This window comes from Opisthocomus hoazin, chromosome 7, assembly GCF_030867145.1.
Source record: "Opisthocomus hoazin isolate bOpiHoa1 chromosome 7, bOpiHoa1.hap1, whole genome shotgun sequence".
Lineage (NCBI taxonomy): Eukaryota > Metazoa > Chordata > Aves > Opisthocomiformes > Opisthocomidae > Opisthocomus > Opisthocomus hoazin.
This window is the reverse complement of record NC_134420.1, coordinates 56,565,692-56,578,334: the sequence shown is the minus strand read 5'-3', so window position 1 is coordinate 56,578,334 and position 12,643 is coordinate 56,565,692. Positions and strand designations below refer to the sequence as shown.

At 38.1% G+C, this 12,643-nt stretch overlaps 2 protein-coding genes across 4 annotated transcripts in view; both read right to left on the bottom strand.

Moving 5' to 3' along the window:
* Positions 1 to 4,025, bottom strand: part of RIN3 (Ras and Rab interactor 3) — a 79,559-nt gene extending 75,534 nt beyond the window's left edge. The window contains exon 1 of the mRNA XM_075426205.1: positions 3,953 to 4,025. The gene's annotated coding sequence lies outside the window, so the exon portion shown is untranslated. The remainder of the gene's footprint in view (positions 1 to 3,952) is intronic.
* SLC24A4 (solute carrier family 24 member 4) overlaps positions 27 to 12,643 on the bottom strand; it is a 100,036-nt gene continuing 87,419 nt past the window's right edge. For all 3 annotated transcript variants that reach the window (XM_075426206.1, XM_075426207.1, XM_075426208.1), the window contains 4 exons: positions 11,071 to 11,185; positions 8,800 to 8,912; positions 8,094 to 8,159; positions 27 to 6,342 (listed from right to left, as the gene is read on the bottom strand). In XM_075426206.1, the coding sequence (XP_075282321.1) occupies positions 6,190 to 6,342; positions 8,094 to 8,159; positions 8,800 to 8,912; positions 11,071 to 11,185 (447 nt within the window). In that variant the 3' untranslated portion in view covers positions 27 to 6,189. The remainder of the gene's footprint in view (positions 6,343 to 8,093; positions 8,160 to 8,799; positions 8,913 to 11,070; positions 11,186 to 12,643) is intronic.

Genomic DNA, 12,643 nt, shown 5'->3' with positions numbered 1-12,643 from the left:
GTTTATATAATTTATTGATAGTATACATGTTTTTATATAGTGCATTACAATACTGACTGCTATAGTCTTTTATAAATGCTGAATTAACTATTTTTTTTAAATTTTCACAACCAAAATAATCAAATATCATGCCAACATTTTGTAACAAATTATCACATTAAATCCATTTGGATTTCATGACATATTTATCTGTACAAAGGACCCCATATCACAGAGCATTCACAGTGCATAAGGTCACAGTCATTGAAAAAATAAATAACATGATAAATATATTTCTGTTATTTACAGTTTACAAACCCATCCCTTTCTGTTTTCAAAGTAAGCAGTTCTAGAAAGTTTTAATAAGATTTAAAGAGGTATTGCACCTCCTAAGGGTGCACTGCAAATGCCTGTAATTATGAAACACAGGGAATTGTAAAAGGTCCAGAAGTTATTTCAGTGATCATAAATGATTTCAAATACTTTCTTGCAATGGAGGAGATAATGGGAGCCAAATTCTAGTCTCAGTTCTACTGATACAAATTTGTGCTGCCTACCAGGACGTTAATGAGCACTGGCACCACTCCCAAGAATGTGAAGGCAAGAATTTGGTCGTAACTTTGCTGCAGAGTTTCAGTCATTTGAAACATGGATGCTGCTGGGGAAGCAGATTTACATTGTTCTTTGCATACACAACTGGTATATGAATGAAGGCCATAATCTTGCTGTAAAAACCCTCTGAAAGCCAGCATCTCAGTTGGTATTAGTCTTTCCAGAGGTTATACCTGTCTGGTTTTGATATATTCTGAGACCTTTAGGTTTTGTCACAATTCCCTATTGCTATAGATCAACCTTTGTAGTTGTCTTTCAAGTTTACCAAGATCATCTCAGTGGTAAGATGGCAATAATCGCTTACATTCTTTGTGCAAGAAAAATAAATGAAATTAAATTCAAACTGGTAATTCTTGTAAGAAAATATCCAAATGGCATTAGTTTCCCATAATCTTTCATTTCATTCAGACAGTGCACTGTATGTCAGAAGTACGGTAGCTAGCAGAACAACGTGATGTACAAATTGCCACAATCACTACACATCTCTGCCTGTGGAGAAGAAGCTACATGTATCTCACATTTCAAGACAGGGATGCATAGGATTTCACAGCATTCTCTGGGGAGAAAATTTCAGGACGCCACTCAGGGGAAAATGTGAGAAACGTGTATGCTCCAGTTATTCAAAACAAGGTTTTTAAACATGTACACAGTAGGTCAGAAACTGGAATGCACATGTCAGTTGAACAACTTTCTTCTCTTCAGCAGAACATTGATCACTTGCATACAGTTTTCAAAATAGTTCAAGGGAATAATAGTGTTTAGTACAGAATTGCTGGAACTAAATGCTGTCATTTACCCGTATAACCATCATATAAATCTCACCACCCAACAACATGAAAAATTTGGAGTTCAGACTCAAAGAAATAGAAAGGAGATTGTGTACTAAATGCATGTCCTGCAGAGATTTTCTTCTGAGTGCTTAAATGCAAATAACTGAGAGATCTGAGGCTTGCAATGACAGAACATTATGCTCAAAGGTGATGAATTTCAAATAGGAATATTCTTTGGTTTCACCTGGCTATCAGTGTTATTTTAGTGTCTGTTTCATATTACATTAGGTCTGATCTTTCCTTTGCATGAATAATCAAGCAGTATTTACACAGCTTAAAGCACTCTACCAAAACCATCTAACTGTAGGAAGCAAATAAATGGCATCACAATTGCAACAAATCCAAGACGGGAAGACAACAAAACTCATGAGGGATTTGTGCAACTAGAGCAAACACATAACAGAAACAAGTGTGTGTAATTAAAGCACAGTCACAAAGGAAATTAAAGACAGAATAGAAACTTCTCTATAATTGCTAAGTATTAGACTAGTAAAGACCTTTTCCATTTGTTTACATGCTAACAGAATGTTTACAAATATAATCTAAACCCAGGAACTAATTATATGTTTATTACAGCTGTAGCAAGCATATAAAAATAAAATAAAATTGGCACACCAATGACTGAGCCAGGAGAAAGGTGGTTGACTATGCTGAACCTGTTGGGAGGACTTATGGTGTTCTTCTAGGCCAGACTTCAGCTCAGAGAGCAGCCATTAGATCATCAAATAGTCTTTAAGATAACCATAACCGTAGCTTTTTAGATTTAGACATGTAGATACCGAGCCTGAAATCTTTACTCAGGGAATACTTTATAATGCAGTACAATTGTTATGGTAAATAAATGCAACCAAACACGGCTGAACTCAATGGAAATGCTCCCACTTTCTCACCACAGAAAGGACTGCACCCTGTGGGTCTATGAGGGACTGTGCTACTCCAGTGGAACTGCAATAGAAAAGAGCTGCTAAAAGCTCTCCTTGGCCAGCTGCAATTCAGTTTTGATCCTGGTTGTAACCAGGGCAGATGCACAATTTTGAAGTCTGAGACAAGGAACCAGTTCTCTTATTTACAAGATCTGAAATCCCAAGTGGTACCAGCAGAGCAGAAGTCCACAGATTCTGGCCAAACCTTTTGATCTGAGAAAGAAATAAAATCTTTAGACTACAATAACCATTAAAATATGAAAAGATCTGAATATGGCAGAAAACCCAGAAACCATGCTCCGCTGCAATCTTAGGACACAAGGCACTTGGATATATGCTTAGCTTTAAGCATGGAATCAATCCTACTGAAGTTAAGCTTTGCTGGATACCGGATATCATCTTCTGAGTTGTATTACTTTTCAGTGTTAGTATGCTGGCAATTTTCAGATCACAGTAACAGTTTTCCCTCTCACATTCACCAGCTTTCTTTTCACTCTTGAGCTGAACATTGACTTACACAACATTGTGACATATATTCCAAACTCAGACAGATAACTTTTGCAATGGTTAGTACAACAAAATGGCTACAAAATTTTACAGACACAATCTGAACAGCTGCAATTTCTTGACTGGAAAATGGCAAAATTTGTAGTGATTTCCTGATCACATAAGCAATTTTTTTTTTTTTTTTTTTTTTTTTATACACATGAAAGGCACTAGTCCACTATTACTTGGCAATAGCCCCCTGAATTACTGATACATTCTAATGTGGGCTTATCTGACATATAACAATTCGTCAGTCAGATCTTTCTCGGGCCATTCAGTTTATCTGCATGGTTTGGTCTCTAACTGCCATATTTTTTTTATTTTAGCATATAGATAATGACTACATAGGGACTCTTTAAGCTACTTCATATGATTATGTGTCATCAAGGCCCTGGTACAGCATCTAATAATTCTTTGGCAAACAATACATCCCTGGTCATATAGAAGTGCCAGAGGAGAATCCTACTGTTATCTATATGATAAGCATGGCATGACACTTGTCTCATAGCAGCAGATGTATATGAGACCTCGTCCTGAAATGCAGCATTAGAATTCAACATAAATTGTCCTGAAGTGGGTCTATGTTTTAGGGAGGGCTACAGATAACAGGACCGCCCACGAGATTTAAGGTCAGTATTACCTTCTGAGAATCCCTCTTACTACAACAGAACACTCTGGTTTTCTGGAGCAGGTGATATTCAGTTTAGGCAGAATAATTCTAAATGATGTCTGAAGGGTTCATGGCATTAGCAAACAAAATTTCATGCATATTTGGGCATATTAGCTACAGAACAAATTAGTGGCCCTAGTTTCTAAAGTTGCCAGGCTCAGAAATATGAAGGTACAGTACAATTTGCTGGGTCTGGCACTGTAAACATTGATGCCCTCACCACTGTCAACTCAGCTGATCACTAGGCATTCAAAACTAGATTTTGGAACAACTCTTCTGTAGTGCAAAGACATCTGAGCTGCCTGAACTGTGCACAGAAGAGCAAATGTTTACTTGGAAACAGCTAGTTCTCCAAGCCCACCCAACAGCAGAACACAGGAAAAAATATGTACTCAGCCTCTCTCTCTGCTCCTTTCAGCCTCGTATCTAAGCCACCACAGGATTTTCAGCAGCAAATTCTCCTCCTGAAAAATAGCAGGGAAGAGAGTAAGACTAGAGAGGGATGCTCCTACAGTGGTGCAGCAGTATGCTGCATCTTCACAGCCTTTCTCCAACAGAAGACTCAAAGATGAACATGAATTCCATCTCCTCAGCTTTACACTGCAGCAAAAATGTCTTGAATTCCTGGAAATGGGGTCACCGGCATACTTGAGATCAAATGTGTTTACTGTTGTGCTTGCCTATTCAATAAAACATTTTAATAATGCTGTGTTTGTTGCCATCTTTAGGACTGACTAGTTTAACTACATAACTACTTAATTAAGATGAAAAACCCTAAATAGATACTAATACTGACATTTGTAACAAAGTGTAAAGCAAATAGCAAATACTTTGCTTATTTTTTTCCTTGGGATTACATTGAAAGGATCCAATTCCTGAAAAAAATCAACAGAATACACTCCTTAATTTGTACCAAAATGATTTTTAAAATAGCCTTAATTGTAAACACATTGCCTAGTGTAAACAATATTCTGCATGTAAGCTGGCTAAACAGAATAATTTGTCGTATATGTCAAAATAAAGAACTTTCTTTTTTAGTGCTTATTTGCTAAGGATTTATAGTATGTTCTCAATGACACACTAATGGGATTTTTTTGTATATAGTCTTAAGTGCAAAATATTAATATATTTAAAAATGCATCAAATGTTAGTTGATAGATTTGGTTTATAAACATTAAAAAATCAATAAAAATCTATGTATAAAGTTAACTGTGCTTCTCTAGAAACTTTATGTGATCATTCACATACAGCTTTAAAATATTTTTAAAGTGTAGTAGCAATTCAAAATACACTTTCTCAGTGATTTGCAATCATATGGCTGTTACAGTGTGGAATGTTACCCATTATTCTTAATACTCTGAGCCAGATCTTGCTGTCAATTACATCCAGAGTAATTCCTTATATCGGATTTATGCTGGTGGAAAGGATATCAAAACTTGGCTTGTAGTGCGGGTTAAAAAGAAGTATATAATGCTTCAAAACTTGCATGCAATCAAATCAAGGACCATATTCTCTTGACAGACTTGCTTTTGTCTAGATGTTTCTTATCTGCACTGCTCAGTGTCAGACACTTATCTTCATTAAGCTTCTGGGAATAAATAAAAAATGGAGAAGAACACACCAGCTTCTTGACTGATGAAATAAGCTTCTTCTCCCCACCAACCAAATCAAATCATAAACAGGGTGGGTTTTGTTGTCAGAAAGTCTGGATAAAGTTCAGATACTACCCTCAGCTGATAACAATAACTGATAGTTACTGAGCACCCAGTTATATTTTATTTGTTTAGTTTCTTCTAAATTTACACAATAGGCTTACAAAGGGCCAATGCAAAGTTTTTCTTGTGGTGTAATATTCCACAAATGTTAGTTTCTACTTATGTATACAGCATTCCTCATTAATGGTAGAACATATTTTTCAAGTATGAATTTCTGCGTGGAATTCTCTCTTCAGTATGCAGATACTCTGACTTTTAGTGTGCATCATCACAACTGATACAACATACAATCATTTCCTCTTCTTTCTCTGCCACATTGTTCGTGTTCATTGAAAAGAGTGATATTCAACACTGCCATCAAAAATAGTCAGTGCAGTTCCTCTGTAAGCAGAGCACTTGAAAGGGGAAATAATGTCCTCAACAGTGCATGCCATGATATGTGCCTTGGACTTTCTGGTCCTGTAGCTGAGATATTTTGACTGAGCCAAGAAAAGTTCTGAACTTGCCTCTTATTCTTCCATGGAAAGTAAATGTCAAAACCAAAAGAACTATAAAGATTTTTCTCCCGTCCTCTTGCTAACCTTGGTGGTGGTGGGTGATTGTCTGCAAAAGCAGAATGAAAACCACAACAGAATGTCCCAGAAAATGGGTCATTTTAGAGTTCTGCATAAGATCCACACAGCTTTATGACTGAGCAGCAATATCCAAAGAGGAGGAAAATGCTTTGGTTGCCTCGAGCTAGCATGTTAAAAGAAAGGTATGCTTTCCTTCCACACAGGTAAAAGTGCTTGTTAGCTGATGAAGCAGGAACAATACTCAAATTACTGACGGAAAGAACGCAGAAATGTGAAATGCCTCCTGTCATTTACAGCACATGTAATCAGAAGAATTTCAGTCTCTCTCCTTGTTGTGGTTTAAAGTTCTTCTCGGCACATCGGGAAGTTGACAAAGGTGAAGACATTAAACTCTATCAATATAGAGAAACACAGGAAAACAGCATAAAGAAACAACACGTAGATGCCTAATTTCCTGTCAAGTTTCCACTTATTTACATGGATCCCAAGCACCTGCAAGCAAACAAAGTGTTAGTTAATTAAGCCCCAAAGGAGACTTCTGGAAACAACCACTATAAGCTAAAAATGAGAGTCTTTTGAATTAGAGATCCTGAACAAAGATAAAAACATATTCTCGGTATGCTATAGATCAAAAAAGGCAACATACGTTTTTCTGATCAAAAAAAGGAATGTAAAAACCCAAACTAAGAACTCAAACTCTGACCTGACTCTCAGTTGTCCTAAGACCCTTTTACAAAATACGAAATGAACCCACTTTAAGGCCTCGTCACAAGTTCTTCATGTAACTGAGAAATAGGCCCCCAGGTGCTCAGTGTCAGTCTGTGGTGCATTTTCAGCACACAGGGCATGTTCTAGTCAGGCAGCACGCATGCACTGATTCAGTATGAACTAAAGGAATGCACTGAACTACATGAATGCCTCTCCCTCCAGCGTTCCTCTACAAAACCTTTACGTCCCAGTAGTACACCAGCACCTAATGTTCATTCTTTCAACATCTTCAGAAGAGGCGCTTGCTTTGATGTTTTGCTCAGCTCCAGCACTAAGGAGAGTTACAAGTAACAGGTAGCAAAGCAATGAAGTCGTCATGAAGACATCTATTTTCAATGGTGTTGAGTGCCTCTGAATTATTGTTTTGCTCAAAAGTCTCCACCGAGTTTTGCTGGGAGAGTCTGTGTGAATCAGGGTATCCAGCAGAACAAATGAGACAATAATAGATGCTTTTAACTGAGGTGATATGGCTTCTGCTATGAAAAGACTCTTTTCAGAAAAGCATAAATAGCTAGCATAGTAACACATATGCATAATCCATTTTCTGCCAAAGTGCTGATTACCAATATGCATGCAGCAACATCAAACACAAATATCTACAGAAAATCTTTTTTGTTCACAGGCACTGTGCATAATGGCAGAACTGGGGATAAGAAAAGAAAAGAACAGGCTCCCACAGCTTATATATCAGATGCATTAGGAAGTTAGTGGCAGAGGGAACAGCCCTGGTCATTTTATCACTTAACTCGTGCACAGGCAATGTGGAGTTTTGAAGACTAGTCATGCAACAGTGTGAAATCTCCAGTGATGATCCCCTCCTCTACAGAGACTCTACACAGCCTCCACAGCCATTCAGTGAAAGATGTTAGTATAAGCAGATATTTTTATACCTTTGGGATTTGATTCTTCCCACAGAGGGTTCCCTGGGAGTCAGCAGGATCAGACCTTAAGCACCAGCAAAACTGACTTTTGAAACAGAATTATTGTTTCACCTTAACAAATCACGTGTTACAAGGGTAAGTGCCTTATGCTGCGTAACATTTAGTAAGCTTATTCAAAGCCCTGAAGGTTCACAGTCCTCACAGACCAGTCTTCATTAAGGGTTTTGGCTACAGCACTTGATTAGTCCGGGCTGGTTTTGAAAATCAGAAACAAGGGCAAAGAGTGATGAACCATACCTGGGTCTAGTCCCAACATAAAGTAGAGACAGGCCTGGGGTATGCAGCTGGACACAGGAGCACAGAAATATTACTGGATCCCACAATTACAACACTGCCACTGAAACCAATGGGATCTGCATGCATCCAGCATCTCTTGTACCAAATGTCGCATTTCATGGTATTGCTAGAATAATGATATTTTACAGGAATCCATGCTTCGGGGATAATAAGTATTTCCATTTTGTCCTTCTGTAACGTATAAATACCTAATAAATATTTTGCAATTAGAATACTTGGATACACTCAAATACTTACAGTAAGTGCCACTGATCCTAGTAAAAGTGCAACTGAATAGACCAGTCCTTTGCTGTTTATCTTAACCTGTGGGAATCAGACACAGAAGAGACCTTTAAAATGCTCAGCATATAACAACTGTGCTTTGGAGACCAGAAATCAATTTACTGATTTATAGTACACCTTCTGTTCTGAATAGTGACTGACTTGCACATTTTAAACTATGCAAATCCATGACAGATTTATCATAATGAAGAACGGGAATATTATGGAATCAAAACAAATGTGTAAGTAATCCCACCTCCACAAAAAAAAATAATCAGCATTTATAATGAATTTTATGTTAAAAGATCCTCAGGAGAGAGAGAGACGCTCTTATTCTCCTCTTACAGACAAAAATAGTAAGGTATGGGGAGACAGACAGGTGTGCTTGAAGCTGTACAGTGAGAAAATGGCAGAGCCGTGAACAGATATCCGTGGCGCTATTTCTCTGCTGTACAGGATAATGTACTCCAGTTGACAAACTGGGAATTAATTGCAGCTTGTGGAAGGAGAATTGGTTCCTTAACTCCTGGTCCCTTAGCAAAGAAATAACACCTTATTTAGCAACCAATAACATGCTCAGCAGGTTGTTGGTGTTTTTAATTTTATTTGAATGCTTTCTTTTTAGGATTTCTTTTTTAAATAGACAAAAAGAACAAATTACAGATTTGCCAAGTATACATACAGTTGATCCGTAATCAATCGCCATGGTCTGCAAACCCCATGGAACGCCAAGACCCACCAGAATGTCAAAGACATTGCTCCCTATTGTGTTGGATACTGCCATGTCACCAAGGCCTGCAGAGGAAAAAAAAAAACCCTCTTCGGTAAAACAAAGTATAGACCATTTTACTCTGTGTACTAGGGGAAACTAAAGGGGAATGACTTGCATTGATCCAAGCCCCCTTGGACTGGCCAGAGTATGAAGTAGGGACACAATTTCCATAATCTTTGCATGACTTCTGAAAAAAGTGTGCCAAAATTGCTCACTCCAACTACATCTTTCTTGTGTCTTGGAGAGCCTTTGCTGGGTGCATGGTATCCATTCAGCACCCAAGTTCAACATCATTTGGAAAAACAAGTCTTGGTATAGGTAGTCTGCAGCCACAGGGAACCTGGAGATTATGGACTGGATTTAGTATGTGGATATGTGGCCTTTATCTCATGTGAATGATGAAAAGTGATCCTAAAAAGAACCCAACCAGGTGGTCGTCAAAGATATTAAGCGCTTCTGTGGGGCTTAATCAGCAATGATTTTACTTCAGGAACAATAAAATGCTACAGGGAAGGAAAAAAAAAAAAAAAAAAAGGGTGAATGTTGGTGAAGTCCCTAGGCATTACTCAAAATCTACCCCTAACGCTCATCACTGGCTGGCATCTCATTCTGTACCGGTGTCAAGGGATGTGAGGAAGGCAGAATTTTTCTCTGCTGTTACTGACCTCCCTTTGGCACTGGCCTAACTGTTAAATCACTTCCACAAAATGAATACCGGAAAGGAAGAGGAACTCTGATGTAAATGGTATGTGTCCCACAAACACTTTGAGAGTACACAGAGTGGAGACAGACACTATCACACTGTAAGTACAATATCTTCTTGTAGGAAGCTGCTAAGAGAAAGGTTATGCTTTGTATCCATATTATAGTAGTGTCCGTCTCTACTTTATAGATATTTATCTGCAATCTATCAGTAAACATTTCTTGAATCCACATAGTGCAAAGTCCCTGTACAGTCTTTGAGAGAACGGGGCTGCTTTTTTACCCAGCTAGTGCTTACCTTTACTTTCAGAGGAAACAATCCCTACAATAGTTTTGCCTAATACTAAAGCAGAACTAATCCAAAAGAAGCAGTCTGCTTATTTAAAAATGTAACATGTTTTCCTTCTGTTCTTGCAAAAATCTGTTCACTTTAATACCACATATGGAAAACTAATTTAGTAGGAAGGTGGTTCTATAAGAATCCTGAATACTTTTTCGTACTGCTTTTTGTGAGATTTTCCAGCACACAACAAATAATACATCCTGGAAAATGAAATATTTTAAATATATAACTCTTTTCAATCAAGCAACATTTAACAGCACTACTCCTATCTCAAAATATAAAGGTGGGGCTTTTGAGTGCTTAATTTATCACTTCAGAACCCTTGTTGTTTGCCCAATGATGTGTGCTGGAGATCTCATTATCTGAAAAAAAAAGACTATGGGAATTGGAATAGTGGAAAAGAACACAATTAGGACCTTTTCTTACTCTACTGCAGTACAGGAGATCACACTGTCAGGTTTAATGTTATTCAACAACAGGAGGCTACAGGTATTTCTCAAGTCAAAAAACAAATGTAAAGAACTTTAATTAAAACTTAAAAGATACATGAGGAAGCCTTTGACAATTTCAATTGGAAAGCTGATGAGGACATAGTTGACATTTATCTAAAACCCTTTCCAGTGCCGCTATTCATATGTCCCAACTGGAAAGAGGTCTGCATTTGGATGAGAAGTATGCCTGGAGCAACATCACTTCTGCCAAGTCCTCTTAAACCACTTCACTTCCCTGTGTTCGAGAGGTCTTCTAGAAGTCAGTACAAGTTTTACATAGGCAAGTGCTGGTCAGCATATATTCTTCAATGTAGTTTTTAATAAGTGATAGTCCAGTTCTGTCTACTACTTTCATCTTTTTACCCTGACTGATACATCCCATGCATGGGATATCTGAGTGTTGAATGACCTTCTGCTAGGGTATGCCCAGTCCCAAAAGATAACAGGACGAGGATTATTTTTTTGGTTCACAATAATTAGCAAAGTGTTTTGGCTTTTAACAATGCTGTGAAACAGTAAAAATAAAAGAAATAGAAATAAAAAAAAAAAAAGAAAAAAGAATAAGATTGCACTGAGAATTTGTGTGTATGGAGGAAGACATACAAAGTTTGTAAGATTGCAATTATGCTTCAGCAGACACAGTACCTTGTCTTGCTACTATTAGGCTGGCCATGCAGTCTGGGACGCTTGTTCCTGCAGCTAGGAAAGTAATGCCCATGATGACATCTGGTATCCCAAGGGTGTATCCAATCACAGTCACCTGAACAGTGAGGAAAACAGATTAACCTTGGAAAGTCTCCTCACTCCAATATAGTTGTAGCATACTCTTAACTTTGATTTCTGGCATGGACCCTAACAGGATTAGACTCAGGATACTTACCCATTTCTGAAAATTAAATAATTGTGCAATAACCAGCCTAAAACCAACCCTGTGAACAGGAAAAGTACTTTGGGTCATATTATTCAACACCTATGAGCAAACAAAAAGCTCCATTTTCTGTACTGCTAACAGCACATACCGATCTTTTAAGGACGAGCATAGACATAATCAAACCCGTGGGTTTTTTTATTTATTCCCAAGAATGGCAAGATTCTCGCTGATTCTATTCTTGGAAGGATTGCAACCAGTTTATATTGTGATATAGAGGCAGAGATATAAAGAACTTCTTTTATCCCAACACATGAAGAAGGAACCAGTTTCTTGCATGACTTCTGATATAATCACAAAGTGAGCAGGTCTGGTTATACTGTCCCCTGAGAGTCAAGATGCAGCTTTAAGAGAGCTTAGGGAATGGCTGAAGCTTGTCGCAGAGCTCTTGGAAAGGACAGAGAACTGTGTTTAGCTGGAACATCTGAAGAAGGCTGAAAAATTGTCAAGAAAAAAAGGCTGGATAGGCAGCTGAAAAAGAAATAGCCTTGTGAGAGTGAGAAGACTGAATCAGGGACAGGCAGCTGCTTCCCTGCTGAGACTACTAAAGGTGGAAGTCTTTAAGGCCCGGTGTTGTTTTCCTGAAATAGTCTGCCAGTCTCTTACATGAGGAAAACTGGACCCTTTGTCAAAGCAAAGGTGTATTTTAGGAACCCGCTCACAAATCTTAGTCTCAGGGGCAAGCTGTGACTCAGAAATATGAGTGGGCATGACTCTCCTGCTGCAAGTGGTAACGAGGTATTAAGGTCTGCCTGCCTCTTAAAATAAGCTGTGTTGCAGCCTTCATGAGCACATCTCTCATTTGTGAAGCGGATATGACAAATGGAACCAAGGTACAGAGTGTGGCCTTGCAAAGGACGTATAGTATGAAACAAATGCGTGGCTTTGGCACCACTATGCCAGGCCAAAGGAGTGGCTGGCATATGAATTTCTCCAATACAGTCTATGTGAAGATAAAAAAGGATTACTTTACAATGCAAAACTTCTATAGAAAGCGGCAAAAGGTATATAGAAAACACAATCTCCCAGGAGACAAAACATATATATAAAGCAGTTCACAAATGCCTGATACATCTGAGGAAGGTAGAGATGTTCTCCACCCAATAAAGATTTTGCAGCTGAGAAGCTCATGAACAAAAATTGTTCCGCATGCATGACTAGAAGAGTATATCTGTATATCTATATATATGACTAAGAGTGTACATATGTGAGACTATATATATTCCAGTACGAAACCAGCTGAAGGTTTCTTCCCTGTACTTTCCTTCAAAAGGAAAAATGGGTTTATAA